Here is a 25,137-nt window from a genome sequence, read left to right as displayed (position 1 = left end):
TAGAGTTCGAAGAATCTGATTGGTAACAACTTCCGCTCCCACCAATGCAAGTGATTCCAAGAGGACTGTACTGATTTGACCAGCAAAACATCAGCCGATGTCGTGGCCTATTGGAAAGCTACGGAGCCGACGCCGATCCTCTGCCACCAAGGGCAGCGCAGATCACAGCCAAAGACTCACAGCTTGCTAGGGACAGCTTAGGGTAATTTAGTTGCAAATTGGATTTATACAAATAAAGTCGTTCTTAACTGAACTCCAATTTATTTTATTATTTTTTTACCTTGCTAACCGCAAAGTAATTAACTTGCACGCGCTGGCACGTGCTTTCAAATACTTTCAATAGTCCAGTCATTAAAACCAAAAATGTTGGCTCGCTTTTCTTCCCACCCAAAATAACGCGCTTTTAAAAATATCAAACAAGAAAGAACGCTATAGTCGAGTTCCCCGACTATCTGATACCCGTTACTCAGCTAGTGGAAGTGCGAAGGCGAGTCTTCAACACTGACAGTTTTTTTCGGTTTGAGGGCGTTAGAGTGGGCGTGGCAAAAAGTTTTTTGGCAAATCGATAGAAATTTACAAGTCTAATACAAAAATGAAAAAATATCACAACATTTTTCAAAAGTGTGGGCGTGGCAGTTTTGGGCGGTTTGTGGGCGTTATGGCGTGGCAAAAAGTTTTTTGGAAAATCGATAGAAATTTACAAGACTAATACAAAAATGAAAAAATATCAAAACATTTTTCAAAAGTGTTCGCGTGGCAGTTTTATGCGGTTTGTGGGCGTTAGAGTGGGCGTGGCAACATGAATCAACAAACTTGCGCTGCGTCTATGTCTCTGGAGTCCGTATGTTTAATCTCAACTTTCTAGCTTTTGTAGTTCCTGAGATCTCGACGTTCATACGGACGGACAGACGGACATGGCCAAATCGACTCGGCTACTGATCCTGATCACGAATATATATACTTTATATGGTCGGAAACGCTTCCTTCTGCCTGTTACATACTTTTCAACGAATCTAGTATACCCTTTTACCAAAGACATTAGAATAACAAGATGCATAACGCCATACGATTTTTTTGCACACGATTTTTTCGTGGTGGCTTTTCAAGTGGCTCCAGGCTCTCTCGAAATTTTGTTCAAAAGCCACAGAGCGGAGAGCTCTAGAGCCAGCAGCTCTCTTGTACGCGTACAGTGACAGCTGACCACTGTATTGGTGCACACGTATGCACATGCATTGTATAAATGACAAAATATGCCCTTGATCTTAGAAGTTCTTAGACTTTAAATCTATATTATTTTTTATAAATTGACACCACTTAAAAACTCTAGTCTTGCATTGCCTTAACATAACAATTATTCAAATTTAACACAGAAATAATAATAGCACAATCTATGTACAAAAAAATGCATAATAATTTTAAAAGATGACTTTATATTAGAATAATTGTCATTAGAGTATTCAGCGTGCGACGTGTGAATAATATAAGAAGACAATGATTCTTCGGTGCTTATGTCCGCACTTCGTGCTTCAAGAAATCAATTTTGCAATAAACAGATTCCATATTTTTATTTATTTTATAAATATTAATTTTTTAATATGAATTATTTGTATGATATATTTACTTTTGAAATGTAATTTCTTTTTTTGGAAATTCTTTGTTTTAAATTATACAGTAATAATAATTTACTTTGTATACGTTTTAATTATTTACTGTAGTTATTTAGTCAAATTACTAGTATGAAAATTATCCATTTTCAGTATTTAAAATGCAACTAAGATTCATTTAAATTTTTTTCTTATGTTTCATTTTGTTGTTTTTAAAACAGCGCGCAATTATGGGTAGGCAGAAAAGCGCGCCAATTTTTTTGTTTTTTCTTTTAATACGTTTTTTTTTTTATACCCGTTACTCGTAGAGTAAAAGGGTATGCTAGATTCGTTGAAAAGTATGTAACAGGCAGAAGGAAGCGTTTCCGACCATATAAAGTATATATATTCTTGATCAGGATCAGTAGCCGAGTCGATCTGGCCATGTCCGTCCGTCTGTCCGTATGAACGTCGAGATCTCAGGAACTACAAAAGCTAGAAAGTTGAGATTAAACATACGGACTCCAGAGACATAGACGCAGCGCAAGTTTGTTGATTCATGTTGCCACGCCCACTCTAACGCCCACAAACCGCATACAACTGCCACGCCCACACTTTTGAAAAATGTTTTGATATTTTTTCATTTTTGTATTAGTCTTGTAAATTTCTATCGATTTTCCAAAAAACTTTTTGCCACGCCATAACGCCCACAAACCGCCCAAAACTGCCACGCCCACACTTTTGAAAAATGTTGTGATATTTTTTCATTTTTGTATTAGACTTGTAAATTTCTATCGATTTGCCAAAAAACTTTTTGCCACGCCCACTCTAACGCCCTCAAACCGAAAAAAACTGTCAGTGTTGAAGACTCGCCTTCGCACTTCCACTAGCTGAGTAACGGGTATCAGATAGTCGGGGAACTCGACTATAGCGTTCTTTCTTGTTTGATATTTTTAAAAGCGCGTTATTTTGGGTGGGAAGAAAAGCGAGCCAACATTTTTGGTTTTAATGACTGGACTATTGAAAGTATTTGAAAGCACGTGCCAGCGCGTGCAAGTTAATTACTTTGCGGTTAGCAAGGTAAAAAAATAATAAAATAAATTGGAGTTCAGTTAAGAACGACTTTATTTGTATAAATCCAATTTGCAACTAAATTACCCTAAGCTGTCCCTAGCAAGCTGTGAGTCTTTGGCTGTGATCTGCGCTGCCCTTGGTGGCAGAGGATCGGCGTCGGCTCCGTAGCTTTCCAATAGGCCACGACATCGGCTGATGTTTTGCTGGTCAAATCAGTACAGTCCTCTTGGAATCACTTGCATTGGTGGGAGCGGAAGTTGTTACCAATCAGATTCTTCGAACTCTACTTGGCAGCTCGGCGTGTGCAGGAAATTATCGAATTCTGCTTGGCAGCTCGGCGTGTGCAGGAAATTATGCAGACGAAGAGCTTGCAGATTGAAGCTTGCTTATTGGGGTTCATTGTTCTGGATTTAAACATTTTTGTTGTTAACTTGCATAACCCTCCCTCGTGCCCCGACCACGTCCGCGCCCATGTACTGGGCTCGGCGGCGGCACGACCCAAACGGGTGCTCCTGGCCAAGTGGGATTCCTACTACAAGTCCCCCTTCAATTTACAAAAACATTCTTGTAAGGTTCCCTGGCACTGGCTAAGTCTATGAGTATTTAAATGTATTTTAAACGAGTTCCTGTTTTTCGAACTACTAAAAAAAAGACAATGCTTATTATTAAAAATAATCCTACAACTAAGCATTGGAAAATAATCCTAAGCTAATTTTAGGTCATATGAGATCGCTATATTTAAATAAACAATTTTTTTTTGCGTCACAGTATTTTGTCTAGTATTGTAAGGTCGGTTACTTAAATTTTATTATACCCGTTACTCGTAGAGTAAAAGGGTATACTAGATTCGTTGAATAGTATGTAACAGGCAGAAGGAAGCGTTTCCGACCATATAAACTATATATATTCTTGATCAGGATCAATAGCCGAGACGATCTGGCCATGTCCGTCTGTCCGTCCGTATGAACGTCGAGATCTCAGGAACTACAAAAGCTAGAAAGTTCAGATTAAGCATACAGACTCCAGAGACATAGAAGCAACGCAAGTTTGTCGATTCATGTTGCCACGCCCACTCTAACGCCCACAAACCGCCCAAAACTGCCACGCCCACATTTTTTAAAAATGTTTTGATATTTTATCATTTTTGTATTAGTCTTGTAAATTTCTATCGATTTGCCAAAATACTTTTTGCCACGCCCACTCTAACGCCCACAAACCGCCAACAACTGTCAGTGTTGACAGCTGAGTAACGGGTATCAGATAGTCGGGGAACTTGACTATAGCGTTCTCTCTTGTTTCTCTTAAAACGTTTGCTTAAATCTGACTATACGTATAGCTCCTCGATTTTTTTAAATTTCGCTTTATAATTGTATTTATAATCAATTAAAGTCGTTTTGTTGCATTGGTAAAGTACGGAAATATATTACATATTAATAATTATCAATATAAATATAAATATGTAACCGGTAGCTAATTCGAGCGGCGATTTTATCAAACGAATATTAAAAAAAACTTCTTTCAAACCATAATAGTTTTGAATCGAAATTGACCAAAACATTAATCAAATTCGTTTCTTAGATCAAAATTGATTTCGGCCCGAAAATCGTCTTCTAGCAGAAGCACGCACACATACACACTATCTCCTTTAATGTTTTAACTCACACAAGTAAGACAATTCTATTTTTAGATTTTTACGCTCTCAATTTTAGGCGAGCGAAAAGAGAGCAATTTTGTTCGTCACCAAAAAAGTGGCTGCATAGTGCAATACTAATGTATGGCCGTTACGCATCTTGTTATTATAATGTCTTTGCTTTTACTCTACGAGTAACGGGTATAATGAGTGTTAATTAATGTTGAACTAGATTTTAAATATACGGGACCCTATAAGGTAAAACGTATAGACGATGGAGATAATATAATAATATCAGGAAACTAGAAAAACAAGAGAGAACGCTATAGTCAAGTTTCCCGACTAACTGATACCCGTTACTCAGCTAGGGGAAGTGCGAACAGAAATTTCAGCACTGACCGTTTTTTTCGGTTTGTGGGCGTTAGAGTGGGCGAGAGAAAACGATTTTTGGCAAATCGATTAACCTTTACAAGACTAATACAAAAATTGAAAACATCTAAACATTTTTCAAAATTGGGGGTGTGGCAGCTTTGGGAGATTTGTGGGCGTTAGAGTGCGCGTTGCAAAATGTTGTATTCCAAATCGATTAAAATTTAAACAACTAATAAAAAAATATATAAAACGTTTTCAAAGTGTGGGCGTGGCAGTTTTGGTCGGTTTGTGGGCGTTAGAGTGGGCAACATGAATCGACAACTTGCGCTGCGACTATGTACATATGTCTGCATGCTAAATCTCACTTTCTAGCTTTTATAGTTACTGAGATCTCGACGTCCATACGGACGGGCAGATCGTCCATTGCTAGTCCCTGAGGGGGCACCGAAGACGATTCGCTGTTTGGTCGATTGAGGATCCTTCTTAAAGACAGTGTGATGCAGGAGCACACAGGATGCTACGTGCCTATTCGTCGATCGTGAAGTATTCCTCGATCTTCTCCACATATTTGGTCCACCGTTCTGGGCTGCTAGACAGACATCTTTTCAACTGCAGGAACCGATTAAGTGCCATTTAATGAGATCTTCCCAGAACCATGGCTGGATCTCGATAGAGATTGGGCGTACGGTGAAAGTAAATTTATTTCTGATTATTGTACATTAAAGAGTAGTAATTGAACTATATTCTGTGAAATATTGGTTGAAAAATATTGAAAATTGACCGAATGGCAGCAATTTTTCGCAGGCGCCTCAGAAAAAATACATTTTGCGGTGCACGTCATACCTCAGCACTGGATGATCTGATTTGAAATAACCCAAGGTTTTCCATCAATTTTTATGTCCCCCTAGGTATCCCTGTCGAGTTTTTCCATTTTTTTTTTTTAATTTTTGAACTTTTTACAAGACTTGAAAGTGAAAATACCGATTTTCGGCAAAAATTCATGACTATTGTTGTTAATAATAAAAAAATTAAAATCAAAAACGAAAAAATCTCGACAGGGTTACCTCATAAATTATGTAAGGAAATACTGTAAAAAATTTGAGAACGATCGGTTGAATAGATTTTGAGATACAGAGTGCACCGACTCAAAAAACATCGATTTGAGAAAAACGCGTTTAAAGTTTTTGTGGCTGTCTTCCGCTGAGCGGTTACAGCTCAGGTAGTCGTTCGAGACCCGCCTACTTGGTGAGTTTTGCTCCGATTGACTTCCTATTTACAGACAACAATCTTGAGTTACTATACTTTCATAATATGCAATAAAAAAAAAATCACTTTTTTTGAATCATCAAAACCCTACCCCCCCCTTAAGGGCAACCGCACTACGTAGCGGCCATCCGATCGACGCACAAAAGTCTTCTGAAAAAAGGACACGCACCACAGGTCCTCGTGTGTTGCTGTGGGGCGGTCTGGAACCGACTTGACCTCACAGAAACGCTTCAGTAATGCCTCGGTGTCCAAAAGCACTCGAAAAATAGATGCTCGGGTGGCTTACCGCTTCAGGTGCAGACACTGAACGACGTGTTCCGATACTATGGTTGCCTCAGATCCTTGATCAATGAAAGCATTTACGACTGCTTGTAGGCCGTTGATCGAATTCCGTACGCAGTGGTGAGAAGCACATTCCTCGAAGGGACATTCGATGGAGTGGCCGAATGGGTCCTCCGTCGCCTGCAAGATACGTTCTCTATGGCTGCAGGTGCCCTAAGAGGCGGCGCTGAAGGCCGGATCAGATGCGGCTGTGCGCGACTCGACGATTGATTATGAGCCACTACTGGGAAATGCAACAGCGTGTGATGGCGCTGCCCACAAACTTGGCAGCTCTTATTGCTGGTGCATCGTTACAGCGCATGTGATTTGCTCAAGCAATTAATGGATCATTTCGCCCTGCTCACTATATCCTTCCTCCTATAGCAATCCAAGTCTATAAAGGTTGCGCAACGACGCAAAATATGGTCGCCGCCGCAGTGGCGCTATTCGGGCGTCTTGAGCGCTCCTGTGCATTTTGCACTCGCACTCGTTTCCTCGGGTCGTTAGATCCTGGGCCATAATTGGAGTCGTACGGCGAAATTCGGTTTTCAATCGCATCCATTATGATCAGCCGATCATTCAAAAACGATTCTAAATCTATAGGAACGGTGACACGGTTCATTTGGAGCGAATAAACGAGACAAGAATTATTGTATCTTTTAATCATCAGTCCCCAAGCCACGGCGTAATTTGCCTCCGTGAGTCGGATGTCATTATCGCGCCCTCCTGGCAACGACTCTTTGAGAAAGTGTAACCGTTGCACATTGCTCAGATTGTTGTTGTTGTGCATAAGGCTTGTGAAGGCGTCATAATAGCCTGGCCAGTCCACACAATTACCCGAAAATTTGGGCACTGACATCTCTGGCATGTTTAGCCGAATCGGCGCCACCGCCCGCTTGTGGTGGCGGCGGAGGATTCTCGGGTGGAAGTTTATCCAATTCCTCGGCGATTGCGCAATAGGGGTCCATATAGCGCTCCTCGAGTTCCGATTGGAAATTCTTCGCGACATAGTTCGAACCAGCGAACCCTACTAGGTTCACGATCACGGAATCCGTGTCCCGAAACGCGTTCCGCAGATCTTCCACTTGTTCTAGACGCTTCTTTAAATAAATCTTCGTTTTCCTTGACTGCGAATCCTTCTTAAAATTTTGAAACGTCGATTTACCGATTTTCGTCTGGTACCGATTTGCCTGCAAATTTACAAATTGCTCCAATGTCGGAGCCTCTGAATTCGATTTCATGATGACGAGTGTAAAAACAACGAAACTTAGCGCAACTCACCTCCCCAAATAATCATGTAATAAAAAAAATTCTATAAATTCTTGTCCCGCACACAACTTGTCCACTTACTCCGTTTGTGCACCAGATTCGAAAAATCCGCCAAAAAACTATAGAAGCGAGCGTCACTTGCGGCGTCTATGTATCGCGCGTTTTTCCCGCGTTTCGCGAAGCCAAAAATAAGCGAAGAAGAAGAAGCCAAATTCCAAAACAGCCGTTGCTGCGTCTATTTATGGCAGTTTTATTTATTATGCGTTTATAATTATTCACTTATTTATTTAGCTAAGCTAAGAATATGTACATGCGTGTGTGTGTATGTGTATGTAAAAGAAAAAATAGATAGTTAGACCGGCGGCGGGCATTCAGCGTCGTGTGCAAATTCAGACTGAATTTTGGCCTCTCCTCCATTCTCCTTCTCCCCGTTGTACGCGCTGCCCAGAAACTAGCTGATCGGCGCTCTTCCGCACATTGGGACAAGCAGCAAACTGAACACGCAGAACATCATTGAGTTACACTTCTTTAATAATAGATGCGATATAGAAAATAGTAAAGGAACGAGGAAATATATAATATAAATATTAGTAAGTTCCAATTATGTGTTAAAAATATGATAAAGCTTTATAAATTCTTAAAAATGAGATCATATTATGAGATTATGAGATCATATTATCTCTGATTGCATCTTTCGTTTTCAATCAGGAGTAAAAAAAGCACAAAAGCCCGATTTTCGGCATGCCTGCAACTGTATCAAAATTATACGACACATGCCAATTTGTTAGATTGTAATAGTTAAACCCGTTACTCGTAGAGTAAAAGGGTATACTAGATTCGTTGAAAAGTATGTAACAGGCAGAAGGAAGCGTTTCCGACCATAAAAAGTATATATATTCTTGATCAGGATCAATAGCCGAGTCGATCTGACCATGTCCGTCTGTCCGTTCGTCTGTCTGTCCGTCCGTATGAACGTCGCGATCTCAGGAACTATAAAAGCTAGAAAGTATAAGCGTACAGACTCCAGAGACATAGACGCAGCGCAAGTTCGTCGATTCATGGTGCCACGCCCACTCCAACGCCACCGGCCGGATCAGATGCGGCTGTGCGCGACTCGACGATTGATTATGAGCCACTACTGGGAAATGCAACAGCGTGTGATGGCGCTGCCCACAAACTTGGCAGCTCTTATTGCTGGTGCATCGTTACAGCGCATGTGATTTGCTCAAGCAATTAATGCATCATTTCGCCCTGCTCACTATATCCTTCCTCCTATAGCAATCCAAGTCTATAAAGGTTGCGCAACGAAATATGGTCGCCGCCGCAGTGGCGCTATTCGGGCGTCTTGAGCGCTCCTGTGCATTTTGCACTCGCACTCGTTTCCTCGGGTCGTTAGATCCTGGGCCATAATTGGAGTCGTACGGCGAAATTCGGTTTTCAATCGCATCCATTATGATCAGCCGATCATTCAAAAACGATTCTAAATCTCTATAGGAACGGTGACACGGTTCATTTGGAGCGAATAAACGAGACGAGAATTATTGTATCTTTTAATCATCAGTCCCCAAGCCACGGCGTAATTTGCCTCCGTGAGTCGGATGTCATTATCGCGCCCTCCTGGCAACGACTCTTTGAGAAAGTGTAACCGTTGCACATTGCTCAGATTGTTGTTGTTGTGCATAAGGCTTGTGAAGGCGTCATAATAGCCTGGCCAGTCCACACAATTACCCGAAAATTTAGGCACTGACATCTCTGGCATGTTTAGCCGGATCGGCGCCCCCGCCCGCTTGTGGTGGCGGCGGAGGATTCTCGGGTGGAAGTTTATCCAATTCCTCGGCGATTGCGCAATAGGGGTCCATATAGCGCTCCTCGAGTTCCGATTGGAAATTCTTCGCGACATAGTTCGAACCAGCGAACCCTACTAGGTTCACGATCACGGAATCCGTGTCCCGAAACGCGTTCCGCAGATCTTCCACTTGTTCTAAACGTTTCTTTAAATAAATCCCCGTTTTCCTTGACTGCGAATCCTTCTTAAAATTTTGAAACGTCGATTTACCGATTTTCGTCTGGTACCGATTTGCCTGCAAATTTACTAATTGCTCCAATGTCGGAGCCTCTGAATTCGATTTCATAATGACGAGTGTAAAAACAACGAAACTTAGCGCAACTCACCTCCCCAAATAATCATGTAATAAAAAAAATTCTATAAATTCTTGTCCCGCACACAACTTGTCCACTTACTCCGTTTGTGCACCAGATTCGAAAAATCCGGCAAAAAACTATAGAAGCGAGCGTCACTTGCGGCGTCTATGTATCGCGCGTTTTTCCCGCGTTTCGCGAAGCCAAAAATAAGCGAAGAAGAAGAAGCCAAATTCCAAAACAGCCGTTGCTGCGTCTATTTATGGCAGTTTTATTTATTATGCGTTTATAATTATTCACTTATTTATTTAGCTAAGCTAAGAATATGTACATGCGTGTGTGTGTATGTGTATGTAAAAGAAAAAATAGATAGTTAGACCGGCGGCGGGCATTCAGCGTCGTGTGCAAATTCAGACTGAATTTTGGCCTCTCCTCCATTCTCCTTCTCCCCGTTGTACGCGCTGCCCAGAAACTAGCTGATCGGCGCTCTTCCGCACATTGGGACAAGCAGCAAACTGAACACGCAGAACATCATTGAGTTACACTTCTTTAATAATAGATGCGATATAGAAAATAGTAAAGGAACGAGGAAATATATAATATAAATATTAGTAAGTTCCAATTATGTGTTAAAAATATGATAGTATTCGCTTTAGGATTAGAGATAATAGGATAAAGTCAAACCTCCTGCTCAGAATTATACGACACCCCGAAAATATTAGTTTCGACCCTCGTAAGTCGATGGGGAAACACAGTACAACAAAATCAAGTATGCAGAATGAAAGCTTTATAAATTCTTAAAAATGAGATCATATTATGAGATTATGAGATCATATTATCTCTGATTGCATCTTTCGTTTTCAATCAGGAGTAAAAAAAGCACAAAAGCCCGATTTTCGGCATGCCTGCAACTGTATCAAAATTATACGACACATGCCAATTTGTTAGATTGTAATAGTTAAACCCGTTACTCGTAGAGTAAAAGGGTATACTAGATTCGTTGAAAAGTATGTAACAGGCAGAAGGAAGCGTTTCCGACCATAAAAAGTATATATATTCTTGATCAGGATCAATAGCCGAGTCGATCTGACCATGTCCGTCTGTCCGTTCGTCTGTCTGTCCGTCCGTATGAACGTCGCGATCTCAGGAACTATAAAAGCTAGAAAGTTGAGAATAAGCGTACAGACTCCAGAGACATAGACGCAGCGCAAGTTCGTCGATTCATGGTGCCACGCCCACTCCAACGCCACCGGCCGGATCAGATGCGGCTGTGCGCGACTCGACGATTGATTATGAGCCACTACTGGGAAATGCAACAGCGTGTGATGGCGCTGCCCACAAACTTGGCAGCTCTTATTGCTGGTGCATCGTTACAGCGCATGTGATTTGCCCAAGCAATTAATGCATAATTTCGCCCTGCTCACTATATCCTTCCTCCTATAGCAATCCAAGTCTATAAAGGTTGCGCAACGACTCAAAATATGGTCGCCGCCGCAGTGGCGCTATTCGGGCGTCTTGAGCGCTCCTGTGCATTTTGCACTCGCACTCGTTTCCTCGGGTCGTTAGATCCTGGGCCATAATTGGAGTCGTACGGCGAAATTCGGTTTTCAATCGCATCCATTATGATCAGCCGATCATTCAAAAACGATTCTAAATCTCTATAGGAACGGTGACACGGTTCATTTGGAGCGAATAAACGAGACGAGAATTATTGTATCTTTTAATCATCAGTCCCCAAGCCACGGCGTAATTTGCCTCCGTGAGTCGGATGTCATTATCGCGCCCTCCTGGCAACGACTCTTTGAGAAAGTGTAACCGTCGCACATTGCTCAGATTGTTGTTGTTGTGCATAAGGCTTGTGAAGGCGTCATAATAGCCTGGCCAGTCCACACAATTACCCGAAAATTTAGGCACTGACATCTCTGGCATGTTTAGCCGGATCGGCGCCCCCGCCCGCTTGTGGTGGCGGCGGAGGATTCTCGGGTGGAAGTTTATCCAATTCCTCGGCGATTGCGCAATAGGGGTCCATATAGCGCTCCTCGAGTTCCGATTGGAAATTCTTCGCGACATAGTTCGAACCAGCGAACCCTACTAGGTTCACGATCACGGAATCCGTGTCCCGAAACGCGTTCCGCAGATCTTCCACTTGTTCTAAACGTTTCTTTAAATAAATCCCCGTTTTCCTTGACTGCGAATCCTTCTTAAAATTTTGAAACGTCGATTTACCGATTTTCGTCTGGTACCGATTTGCCTGCAAATTTACTAATTGCTCCAATGTCGGAGCCTCTGAATTCGATTTCATAATGACGAGAGTAAAAACAACGAAACTTAGCGCAACTCACCTCCCCAAATAATCATGTAATAAAAAAAATTCTATAAATTCTTGTCCCGCACACAACTTGTCCACTTACTCCGTTTGTGCACCAGATTCGAAAAATCCGCCAAAAAACAATAGAAGCGAGCGTCACTTGCGGCGTCTATGTATCGCGCGTTTTTCCCGCGTTTCGCCAAGCGAAAAATAAGCGAAGAAGAAGCAGCCAAATTCCAAAACAGCCGTTGCTGCGTCTATTTATGGCAGTTTTATTTATTATGCGTTTATAATTATTCACTTATTTATTTAGCTAAGCTAAGAATATGTACAGGCGTGTGTGTGTATGGGTATGTAAAAGAAAAAATAGATAGTTAGACCGGCGGCGGGCATTCAGCGTCGTGCGCAAATTCAGACTGAATTCTCCTCCATTCTCCTTCTCCCCGTTGTACGCGCTGCCCAGAACCTAGCGAGCGATCAGCTGATCGGCGCTCTTCCGCACATTGGGACAAGCAGCAAACTGAACACGCAGAACATCATTGAGTTACACTTCTTTAATAATAGATGCGATATAGAAAATAGTAAAGGAACGAGGAAATATATAAATATTAGTAAGTTCCAATTATGTGTTAAAATTATGATAGTATTCGCTTTAGGATTAGAGATAATAGGATAAAGTCTAACCTCCTGCCCAGAATTATACGACACCCCGAAAATATTAGTTTCGACCCTCGTAAGTCGATGGGGAAACACAGTACAACAAAATCAAGTATGCAGAATGAAAGCTTTATAAATTCTGCTTAAAATGAGATCATATTATCTCTGATTGCATCTTTCATTTTCAATCAGGAGTAAAAAAAAAAGCACAATAGCCCGATTTTCAGCATGCCTGCAACTGTATCAAAATTATACGACACATGCCAATTTGTTAGATTGTAATAGTTAAACCCGTTACTCGTAGAGTAAAAGGGTATACTAGATTCGTTGAAAAGTATGTAACAGGCAGAAGGAAGCGTTTCCGACCATATAAAGTATATATATTCTTGATCAGGATCAATAGCCGAGTTTTTCGGCATGCCTGATCTGCCCTGTCCGTCCGTCCGTCCGTATGAGGTCCGTAAGCATGCAGAGACATAGAAGCAGCGCAAGTTTGTTGACCCATGTCGCCACGCTCACTCCAAGGACCACAAACCGCCCAAAACTCTTACGCCCACACTTTTGAAAAATGTTTTGATATTTTTTGTTAATATTGGAAATTTCTATCGATTTGCTAACTTTTTGCTACGCCCACTCCAGCGCCCAACCGCCCAAAACTGCCACGCTCATACTTTTGAAAAATGTTTTTGATATTTTGTAATTTTTTAGTTAGTCTTGTAAATTATTATCGATTTGCAGAAAAACTTTTTGCCACGCACACTCTAACCCCACAAACCGCCCAAAGCTGCCACGCCCTATTTAAAAAATGCCAATTTTAAAAAATTGGTTTATATTTTGTAAATTTTTTATTAGTCTTGTTAATTTATATCGATTTGCCCCGCCCACTCTAACGGCCACAAGCTGCCAAAAACTGATTGTGTTGAAATTTCTCCTTCGCACCTCCACCAGCTGAGTATCAGATAGTCGGGGAAGTCGACTATAGCGTTCTCTCTTGTTTTGATTTTGCATAAGGGGTTCTGGTTTAGGGCGTTAACATAGGAAATACCGTAAATACATAGGAAATAAAGATACTAATGATGATCTGGCTGCTTTTGCAAAGTAAACTTCCGGTGTGGTTTGCGAACTAAAGTAAGTATCCTGTAAGTTTTAGGCGTAAGCAGTTATGGCACGTTGGATTCGTCTTTTCAGCTGCTCGCAAACAGATTAGCCTCTGAACTTTGCTAAATGGTTTTCTTCATACTTTTTTATAACCGTGGCTTCATTGTTAGCAGAGCACGGTTCGGATTTGTGGCCGTCTCCTCAACGTACGCAGACTGTTCACTGGCCAATTCCGCTTGTACGACTCTGCTACTGTCAATTTTGGATGCAACCAGTACTACAGTCTAAATATTAAGTAAACTTCGTTTATCTTTAATATTTGGTATCTAGTTCTAGCTCAACCTTAGGTATTTTGACTCATTATGTTACTCTATGTGCTTATGTAATTTTAGAGGGGTCACATCAGATTCTTTATCTTTCAGGATAACTTGCAAGCCTTTGATGCTGTTTTATAGTTTCTTCTTTAACCATCTAACTTTTTGGTGACTATTCGGAAGTGTTCTTCCGTTTTGAATTGCAGTTTCGCTTATAGTTCCTTTTGCAAGTGGAATTACGTAAAAGTTAACTTCCCCAACCAGCTTAACAATATTTTTAATCAATGCGTCTTCTCGGCCTTTAATTTTTTTGGAGCTCTCCGTTTATTTTTCAATTTTATATTGTCATCTGTGGTTAATTCACTATTGTCTTATTGGCAGTATATATTGCACGATGGCTAAGCTTCCGTTTCGTAACTTTTAAGTAGCAGTCCAAAAAAATCAGCATTGCCGTGGCCACTTAATGACTTTCTTTATCATGGCACTGGTTTTGTTTTCTGTTCTTGTACTGAAGCTTACTGTGGCATTTTCTTTCCGGTGCTGAAGGCTGTGACGAAAAGTTTCGCCGTTGTAGATGCCGTTGGGAAACTGTGCTTGTTGTTATGGCGCTATGCTTCGAAATTGCTGGTGGGGCATGCAATGCTAACTGCATGCCGTTGGGGTGCTCGCGAATAGGAAGGAAGAACCAAAAACATGCTCACTAATTTTTGTGGATTTGCGTATCGGGCTTTGTTCTAAATCATCTTGTTGTTTATACTGTTGAGCGCGGATCTTGTTGAACGCGTTTATCCTTTACCTTCAGCAGTTTTTTCTTTTATATATTTTTTTTTACTTCTACAAGTTTAGTCTCTTAAATTGTTTGACAATCTTATGTTTTTACTTCTTCCGAGCCGTTAAATTTGCAAAACCAAATCATTGCCCCGTTACTCGTAAAGTAAAAGTATACTACATTCGTTTAAAAGTCAAAAGACATGTACAAGAACAAGTTTTCGACCATATAATCAGGATTAATAACCGACTATAGGATTTGCTCTTGTTTTTATTCGAGTGCGCGGACAAGCGACGCAGGATATCAGATACAAGTACATGTCCAGTTTCGTCCGCAGATGAAGTCTCTGAAGTCTCTTTTACTGGGGATATTGCTGCACAAGCATATTGCCTTTTCAGTTCCTAGAACCTTTAAATCTCTCTTTCTTCAATATACGGAATGTTTTGATTTTTATTCTCTCACTCTTATTTTCTGCGTACTTGTGTTTATATTATTGAATGAAGTAAACATCAAATGTGGTGTGAAAATAGAAGTTTGCTATTATCCATTTTTTTCTTCGGTTTAAAAATCTTTCAGTAATTAAACCTCAAAAATAAAATATTAATGTTTGACCCATATATGCGATATACTGTCATCGTCAGCGTCTGCTTGCCGATTCTCTTCAGTTCCGGCAATCTCGCGGTCTTAGGTGGACGAACAAACAGTAAATGCGCAACGCCTTTGCAAAAATTGGTCAAGAATTTGAATTTAAAACAAGAGAGAACGCTATAGTCGAGTTCCCCGACTATCTGATACCCGTTACTCAGCTAGTGGAATGCGAAGGAGAGTCTTCAGCACTGACAGTTTTAGTGCGGTTTGTGGGCGCTAGAGTGGGCGTGGCAAAAAGTTTTTTGGCAAATCGATAGAAATTTAGAAGACTAATACAAAAATGAAATAATATCAAAACATTTTTCAAAAGTTGTGGCAGTTTTGCGCGGTTTGTGGGCGTTAGAGTGGGCGTGGCAACATGACAAACTTGCACTGCGTCTATGTCTCAGGAGTCAGTATGCTTAATCTCAACTTTCTACCTTTTGTAGTTCCTGAGATCTCGACGTTCATACGGACAGACAGACGGACAGACGGACGGACGGACGGACAGACGGACGGACAGACGGACATGGCCAGATCGACCTGGCTATTGATCCTGATCAAGAATATATATACTTTATATGGTCGGAAACGCTTCGTTCTGCCTGTTACATACTTTTCAACGAATCTAGTATACCCTTTTACTCTACGAGTAACGGGTATAAATATATACCACACATATGTACCACAGTTATCTTAATCGTTAAACCTAACAATATTACTTCGATAGTAATATGCAAAATCCTCTCCGATGTTCAGGCACCAGTTTGTCAGCATAAGCTTACCGTATTTGGGACGTAGGATCTTGGTAAGACTTTCTAGTTCTAACACATTAAAATAAACTTTAATTGTAATTTATTTTTGCATTTGTCGCAGATCACGTTAACAAAAATGGGGAATGTTCACGACGTCACTTTGCTGGCTCGTGTGTTTATACATACGAACAAAATACATACCATTGTAACGAACTGAATTTTTGCGTTCTGCTCGCTTTGTAGCTTTTGGCCGTTCATCCCACCAAACTTATAAAAGGCGTGTCAGTAACAACACTATGCAGTTATGTACATATATGCTATTCAGTGATCTTAATTTTCTTCAATCTTACAAACTTAAATTAGCGCCATCCCTGCTCTTATATGTTGCTGAGGTCCTTCTTGCTCGATGGCTTTGTTGCCCTATGTACTCACAGAGCCACTAACTTCTCCTCCCTTGCTCTGCACCGGTAGATCCCATTTGATGCCTGTTTACATTTAATGCACGGTCTGGCAAGCTCACTAAAAGACGGACCACCCTAGCTGCTCCTCAAACTGGGGCGGGCGTACCTGCGTCTTGCTTCACTACCAACGTGAGTGCTTTTTAGGCTTACACTGGCCGAAATGACAACACTTCTACTCCACGTCTGCTCCAAGTGGTCGTGGCGGAACTATACTGTCCAAAAGTTTGATGTCATGATAAGATAAATTCAATCGTTATGGTTATGCCATATCTTATAAAGCTAAAAGCGTAAAAGCTTTTATAAAACGCTTGGGTACGGAATTTGCCTACGCTGTGAAACGGGTAAACACTTTAACTACTTACTTTGGTAGATGGAAGAACCTGTGATGCTGTACTTTTCCTACACAAACTCATAACATCGAATCAGATTAACTTCTAACATCTACAACTGGAAGTTGCCGAGCAGAGCTTTCCCCGAATAAGTCCTCTTACTTTGCCAAAGTTTGTTTGATTTGTTTGAAAGACGTAAACCAGTTCATCGATCGCGTCAAAATAGTAATTGATGCCTACCAATGGGACGATAAGTTTTACTTGAACTTGAATTTATTATTTATTAAGTTTCTTTTCACGTTGGTATATTTTGTTTTAATTCAGAGCTTGGTTTTCATTTGAATCTGAATAATTATCTACTTTGGGTATTTTTTCATTGAACTTGTAATTACCAAAACGAGCATTAATGTTTGATGTGTTGTTAATACTTTAACTTGTGGTGGTCATTATTGAGATTAAAGGGCTTCCATCCCTTTAAAGGGATGGCCCTTTTTCTGCTCTCGACATATTAAATTGGTTTTTGCTTAAACCAGTAGTGCAAGCATATTCCTAACAAAATCCAAATATTTAAACGTACAGATTGCGCCCTTGCGGTGCATTTTACTGCTCGCTTGCAAGTTTCAATTTTGTTTTATTTGTAATTGAAAAAATTATGGACACAAATGTTGTCTACTTTCCTAAAGCCTACGCAGTTAAAGGTGACTAGTTACCTCTACCATTAAGTGGTGCCCACTAAGGGCGCTGGTTTTAGCGGTCAAACAAATGATGACCAGGTAGGTCATACCAGGTTTCCGTTGACGTCATTCGTTCTAGTGCAAAAAACTGTTGCAGTTTTCTGTGATGCCCCCTGGACTAAAGCGTGGGGGTTTTACAATAAACATGTATTCTACCACAACTAGGAGATTTCCGAAGATGCTTAACACAACGATTCTCTATCGCGGAGCGATTTTTCTTTTCATTGTCTAGGCCAAAATCGCTGCAGTCACCTGCTCCGAAGACATTCTTCCGGCGAATATCCATCTACGTTTTGTGTTTTGAATAATTGATCCTCCTGCGATTAACTGAGTCCGGTTGGGCAGGAGCAATAAATAGTAATGCTATGCTTCCATAAGCCTGTCAGTCCTTCCTGGCTAATCGAGCAAGATTTCTTGCTCATTTCTTGAATGTTTGCTCCTTTTCCCTGTGTTGAGCCTTTTAAAGCGTGCTCATAAAGCCTCTGCTTGCTAAATTTAACTTTTGCATAATAATAGCTATTAGTTAATGTCCCATCTGGATACATTAATACTGATATAATACAACTAGTTTAGTGATTTAGCATCGTCACTGTACCTATTGTCTGGGCTTGTTGTAGGCGTCAGCTTATCCGCTCACATAATTATCTTCGTTTGTGTCGACGCCATGCCGATCTGAGCTTTTTCGAATTCTATTATTTTAATAGTTATAAAGTTCTCCACTTATCTGAGTTATTGAGATCGTTATTATCGAAACGTTAGTCGACCGTAAGCTTGAACATATCCATCTTCAATTTCACTGAATATGTTTTGTATTTCCGAATAAATCTCGAAATCTTTTGCCTGACCTCACGTTGTAGGTCTAATGCCTCTCTTGGCTGACGTTTCCCTGTCGACTTCACCAAAATGACTGTCAGCCGAACAAGTGATCATCAAACCAAGGGCACAAATCTAAAATACTCTTGTTATGCTTGCCTTGGGTTTGCGAAGATGAAATCGTTTATGCGCCAAACCAAAGGTGACTTGAAGGGAGAGATCAGCATTTTTCGCGTGGCTAGATATAATTTCGTTGGGCTGATGTTCTCTTATCCGCGCTAGATTCGCAGTTTAATAGCCTTATGCTATTAGAGCATTATTACGCTGGTGGTAAGGGAACGACCCGCAGTCTACGGCATGTGATCAACAGGTCACGGCTGATCAGCTGACGATCGCAGCAAAGACCCAAATGTTGCTAAGATCGGCAGCAAAAAAGGATTCGGAGCAATCCGATCATCGTTAAAAAAGATTTTTTAAAATGTTATCTCTCCTCATTTGCAGCACCGTTGTACATCAATTATATCACCATGTCAGCACGGTTTTGTAAAACGCAGATCAAGAAGCACTAACCTTACAGATGTACACACAGATGTCATCTACCCTGATAATTATTATATATCACCATGTCAGCATGGTTTTATAAAACGCAGATCAACAACCACTAACCTCTCGGAGCTAACATTCTTTGTAATAGAGGGGTTAAAAAAAAACTTCACACAGATGTCATCTACATACACTGACACTAGTAAAACATTTGACTGATTTCTTAGTATCGTCTTTCTCTTAAAATCTACTTTATTCTATCGCTTATCGATAGCATTTTGTATCTCGTTCACACGAAGGCGCGCAAAACAAAATGGAGATGTTTACAGTTTAAGATATTTCTTGCCATTCGGAATTGCAATCCGATCCAAACAACTTTCAAATATGGTCCCGTGATATGTAATAAACTTAAGTTGCTCTGTCGGTTCTAGAGCGATCATTACTAACTTATATAACACATAAATAGATCTTACTAATATTTATATATTTTCTCGTTTCTTCACACTGTCCTATATTGAGTCTACCTTCTCGAGAATCGAGCCGATCTGTCGTATTGTATTAAAGCTTAAAGTTTAAAAATTAAAAAAAATGTGTTAAGCTAATTAAAAAAGGTCCGTCACCTTATTACATGCTAGAGCATTCGCATTCTATTAGCACAGTAACAAAAAAAGTTGTGGAACTCGACTATAGCGATCCGCCCTATTTTATGATTATAAAATTACAAACAAATTCTCATTAAATTCTTCTTTTTTTCTAGACTCTCCAACACAAATGGGTTCTCTGCAGTCCTTAAATATGGACTCAAAAATACGCCAATCTTTTGTACCTGATTACTCAGTTCGTGCTATATCGGATGTGATTTATATAACAATCAAAAGGGTTTTGTATCTAACTGCAAAAAAAGCTACACTGTTGGAAAAAAGTCGAAAATCTGGAACATTTTCCAGTGAGACATTCGATGACGAAGTGGAACGTCTATTGCACTCTATAACAGAAGATGAAAAGCCTTTTTGCCTTGCATCAAATCAAAGTACGAGACGTCTATCTATACCTAACCGAAGTGTAAATTCTTCTCCAACAAATATGAATAGGTCTCCCGATTCGGTATATAATAGTGTAGACGAAGCAATTCAAGACGGCAAGAAATTAAAAAACTTTAAGCATGAGGGCAATGTCTCAAAAAACATAGGTTCTGAAGTAGAGGAACTTCATAGTGGAGAACACGATGACAAAGATACGGCAGCTGCTTCCATGCCCCTTTTGCCAAAGCTAGATGATAAATTCGAAAGCAGGCAAAGTAAGCCTTAAACAGAAAATGCAGGCCACATTTATATACGAGCAGTTATTAATATTATTAAAAATCATTTGTTGTATTTAAAAGCTTTAACCCATTGATTACGTTCAAAAATTATTTTCACCTTTCCCATTTTTTATACCAAATAGCTTCCCGAAAGAGTTGATGAATATATATATTAATGCATTTATTGCCTTATATAATATATTCTTTTCCTAAATATATTTATCTTGTAAAAAAACTATAAAATTTCACAAAATTGCTTTCCCAAAACGGTGTATTAATATATATCTATACATATATAAATATATATATTTAATTTATTGCCTTATATATTCTTTTCATAAATGTATGTACCTTAAAAGTTGCCTCATAAACTACGTACTTAAAAGATTTCTTTCCTTTACTTACTCTTCCTTAGAAATGGTTTTTGTAGGGCTAAAAGCGATGTTAAAGAAATAAGTTGCCTGTTTACATAAATTGCCTGTTAAAATATATTCTTTATTAAACTTAAATGTGTTTGTGAACACAGCCAATCTGGTGTATTTTATTTTCATGTCGAGAATTGAATAAACAAATTCAAAAACTACTCTATAGTTGTATAATTTATTGATTACTTTTAATATTAAGTTAAACCATCCTGCAAAAATATGTTACAAGAACACATTTTAACAAAACATGCATTGCATGATTAACTTTTTTACATATTAAAAGTACGGTTCAAGAATTAGGAAGAAAATGTTGTTCCGATCTGAGTTTTAAAAAGTTTGTAAATTAAATAAACAACTTATTTGTATACTGATTATCTGGCCATGTGTATTTGTGTACGGCCATCCATATAAAATCTGTGATCTAGGGAACTATAAAAGCTAAACAAAAATTGATACGCAGATTCTAACTAGTTTTAAATCGTTTCCACGTAAACATTTACTATTTTGTTAATTTCTTTCCAATATCGACATTCCAAAAAAATATCTATATATATTTTTATATATGTAAATTTATGTAATAGTCGAGGATGTCGACAATACCGATCACGCTTGTTCAAACTGAATTGTTTTAAGACGCAACTACCTTAAAAGCCCGAGAAAAGGTTTTTTTGCAGTTAGTTCTTTCAAATATAATTAATATTTATTTAGGGTGATGCCTGAAGTCGCCCTGCTCACTATATCCTTCCTCCTATAGCAATCCACGTCTATAAAGGTTGCGCAACGACGCAAAATATGGTCGCCGCCGCAGTGGCGCTATTCGGGCGTCTTGAGCGCTCCTGTGCATTTTGCACTCGCACTCGTTTCCTCGGGTCGTTAGATCCCGGGCCATAATTGGAGTCGTACGGCGAAATTCAATTTTCAATCGCATCCATTATGATCAGCCGATCATTCAAAAACGATTCTAAACCGATGACACGGTTCATTTGGAGCGAATAAACGAGACGAGAATTATTGTATCTTTTAATCATCAGTCCCCAAGCCACGGCGTAATTTGCCTCCGTGAGTCGGATGTCATTATCGCGCCCTCCTGGCAACGACTCTTTGAGAAAGTGTAACCGTTGCACATTGCTCAGATTGTTGTTGTTGTGCATAAGGCTTGTGAAGGCGTCATAATAGCCTGGCCAGTCCACACAATTACCCGAAAATTTAGGCACTGACATCTCTGGCATGTTTAGCCGGATCGGCGCCCCCGCCCGCTTGTGGTGGCGGCGGAGGATTCTCGGGTGGAAGTTTATCCAATTCCTCGGCGATTGCGCAATAGGGGTCCATATAGCGCTCCTCGAGTTCCGATTGGAAATTCTTCGCGACATAGTTCGAACCAGCGAACCCTACTAGGTTCACGATCACGGAATCCGTGTCCCGAAACGCGTTCCGCAGATCTTCCACTTGTTCTAGACGCTTCTTTAAATAAATCTTCGTTTTCCTTGACTGCGAATCCTTCTTAAAATTTTGAAACGTCGATTTACCGATTTTCGTCTGGTACCGATTTGCCTGCAAATTTACTAATTGCTCCAATGTCGGAGCCACTGAATTCGATTTCATGATGACGAGTGTAAAAACAACGAAACTTAGCGCAACTCACCTCCCCAAATATTCATGTAATAAAAAAAATGCAATAAATTCTTGTCCCGCACACAACTTGTCCACTTACTCCGTTTGTGCACCAGATTCGAAAAATCCGCCAAAAAACAATAGAAGCGAGCGTCACTTGTGGCGTCTATGTATCGCTCGTTTTTCCTGCGTTTCTCCAAGCCAAAAATAAGCGAAGAAGAAGAAGCCAAATTCCAAAACAGCCGTTGCTGCGTCTATTTATGGTAGTTTTATTTATTATGCGTTTATAATTATTCACTTATTTATTTAGCTAAGCTAAGATTATGTAAAGGCGTGTTTTTTTTTTTTTTTATCATGTTTATTGTTGTGGGTAGATATTAGTATGTACAAGTTGTAATGGTGTGGGGGGGTTGGAGGGTGTTGTGTGTAGGGGGGGGGGGGAGGGGGGGGTTGTAAGGTGTTGTGAGGTGCGAGAAATCCTGGAGTCCCTGCGGTACTACCGCGAGGCTATGCTTCGCAGGGCCAGGATGCGCTCACTTATCCCTAGCTAGGATCCTGTTGACTCCGAGCGGCTCTCTCTCTTTCCGCTGCCCGCAGCCTCTTCATCGCCACTGCAGCGAAGTTGCTCATCTGATCCCAGAACGTCTGATCCGAGATCATGCGCTCCCCTAGGGTAGAAGGATCCGTTACGTCCTCCATGAAGCCTTCCCTGTCACGGTCGAATCGCTGGCAATTAAAAATGATGTGCTCAGCCGTCTCGTCGACGCCGCATTCTGAGCAGTGGCTGTCATCGTCGTGGCCAAACCTGGCCAGGTAGCTCCTGAAGCATCCATGCCCGCTGAGCATTTGGGTGAGCCAAAAGTTCACCTCGCCATGCTGTCTTCGCGTCCATGCGACCACATCCGGGATGATCCTAAAGGTCCATCTTCCCTTCGTCGACTGCTGCCACCGTCTTTGCCACCTTTCCAAGCTGTTGGTTCTGGCGTTGGCTTTTATGGCTCGCTTCTGGGCCGAGCTGCACTGTCCCACAATCTTCTTCACCTCGTGGTGTATCTCCTTCGCCTCCAAGGCCAGCAAGTCTATGGGCAGAGTTCCCGCTATGACTTGGGCTGCGTCGTCTGAGATTGTCCGAAAGCCGGAGCACACCCTTAGGGCGCACAGCCTGTGCGTCGATTCCAGGCCCCTTATGTAGGACCTCTTCTCCGCAGCTTCCGCCCATATTGGGGCTGCGTACAGGGCTGTTGCCCTGCAGACGGACTGTAGGAGTATTCTGCGCCCCTGTCTTGGGCCCCTGCAGTTGAGCATTATTCGCGCTAGAGCCCTAGCGACTCTCGACGCCTTCCTGTTCGCTTCCGCCAGATGCTCCTTGAACGTTAGCCTAGTGTCTAACAAGACCCCTAGGTATCGAATCGCTCGCGCCGACGTGACCGTGGTGTCTCCGACTCGGATGGTGGCTGTCTCTACCTGCTTGCGGCTAGATATAAGCACTGCCTCCGTTTTGTGGTGAGCAATGTCCAGGCCGACCGCTTGGAGCCACTCCACTATGATGCCGATTGCCGCATTCGCGAGGCTCTCGGCTTCATTGACGGTTTTTGCCACGATTACCACGGCAATATCGTCAGCGAAACCAATTACTTTGGTTCTCCCTGGTAGTGGCAGCCGTAGCACACCATCATACATTGCGTTCCACAGCAGCGGCCCGAGAACCGAACCTTGGGGGACCCCGCAGGTCACCCTGTGCTCAAGTGTGCCTCCTTCTGTGTCGTACAGTAGCACTCTGTCGCTGAAGTAGGCCTTGACTATGCCCACCAGAGCGTCCGGTACCCCTAGGTGCTGTAATGCCCTTATGGTGACGCCCCATCTCGCTGAGTTGAACGCATTTTTTATATCCAGTGTTACCACCAAGCAGTACTCCTTGCTGCCACCGTGCCATCTTGTGCCTTCAATTGCCTTCGAGGCGATCTCCTTGACCGCTGCTATGGCGTCCACTGTCGATCTCGCTTTCCTGAAGCCGAACTGCATTTCTGAGAGGTCCCCTGCAGCGGAGATGGCCTCGTGCAGTCTGAGGCTGATACAGCGTTCGAAAGCCTTGCCGATGTGGTCGATCAGGCATATCGGTCTGTATGAGGATGGGTCCTCGGGCGGCTTGTTGGGCTTGGGGAGCAGTACCAGCTTCTGTCTCTTCCAGCGCTCTGGAAAGAAGCCTTCCGTGAGACACTGGTTGAAGACGGCTGCGAATGCTTCCGGGTGCTCGTACATTCCAAGCTTGACGGCGATATCTGGGATACCGTCCGGCCCTGGCGCCTTCCCCGAAGGCATATCCTTTGCGACCTCGCGTATTTCCTCCTCGCCAACCAGCCCCCTTACATAGAATGAGCCAATGCGCAGGTTTCTTGGCCGGCTTGTCCCGTTGATTAGGATCGCGGCGCTTCCTGTACCATCCAATATGTAGTCAGACCCGGGGGTTTTTCTATACGGCTCGCTTATTAGCGCTACGTCGGCTTGGACTTCGCGCATGGTTTGGCACAACAGATGGTGCGCCGCTTCGCAGTGATTTAAGTTGATCTGGACGATCTTCATTTCCTCGGAGGCTTGGTACTCAAAGGACATCTCCTGCTACCCGCAATATGCCTAGCGTCGGCTCTCTTGGCACTGGTGCATAGGAAGCACTTGGCCTCTTGAGTGCAGCTAGCAATCTTGTGCCCGGTTTGTCCGCACTTAAGACAGCAGTCGCTGCGA

General features: G+C 41.6%; 1 protein-coding gene across 3 annotated transcripts in view; it reads left to right on the top strand.

Annotated features, from left to right (window-relative positions):
• Positions 1-20,945, top strand: part of LOC122625461 (unextended protein) — a 47,005-nt gene extending 26,060 nt beyond the window's left edge. For all 3 annotated transcript variants that reach the window (XM_043805546.1, XM_043805545.1, XM_043805547.1), the window contains one exon: positions 19,820-20,945. In XM_043805546.1, coding sequence (XP_043661481.1) covers positions 19,820-20,370 — 551 coding nt within the window. In that variant the 3' untranslated portion in view covers positions 20,371-20,945. The remainder of the gene's footprint in view (positions 1-19,819) is intronic.
• The last annotated feature ends 4,192 nt before the right edge of the window (positions 20,946-25,137 follow it).

The sequence above is a fragment of the Drosophila teissieri genome, unplaced genomic scaffold, assembly GCF_016746235.2.
Source record: "Drosophila teissieri strain GT53w unplaced genomic scaffold, Prin_Dtei_1.1 Segkk10_quiver_pilon_scaf, whole genome shotgun sequence".
Lineage (NCBI taxonomy): Eukaryota > Metazoa > Arthropoda > Insecta > Diptera > Drosophilidae > Drosophila > Drosophila teissieri.
This window is presented reverse-complemented; position numbering and strand designations above follow the sequence as displayed.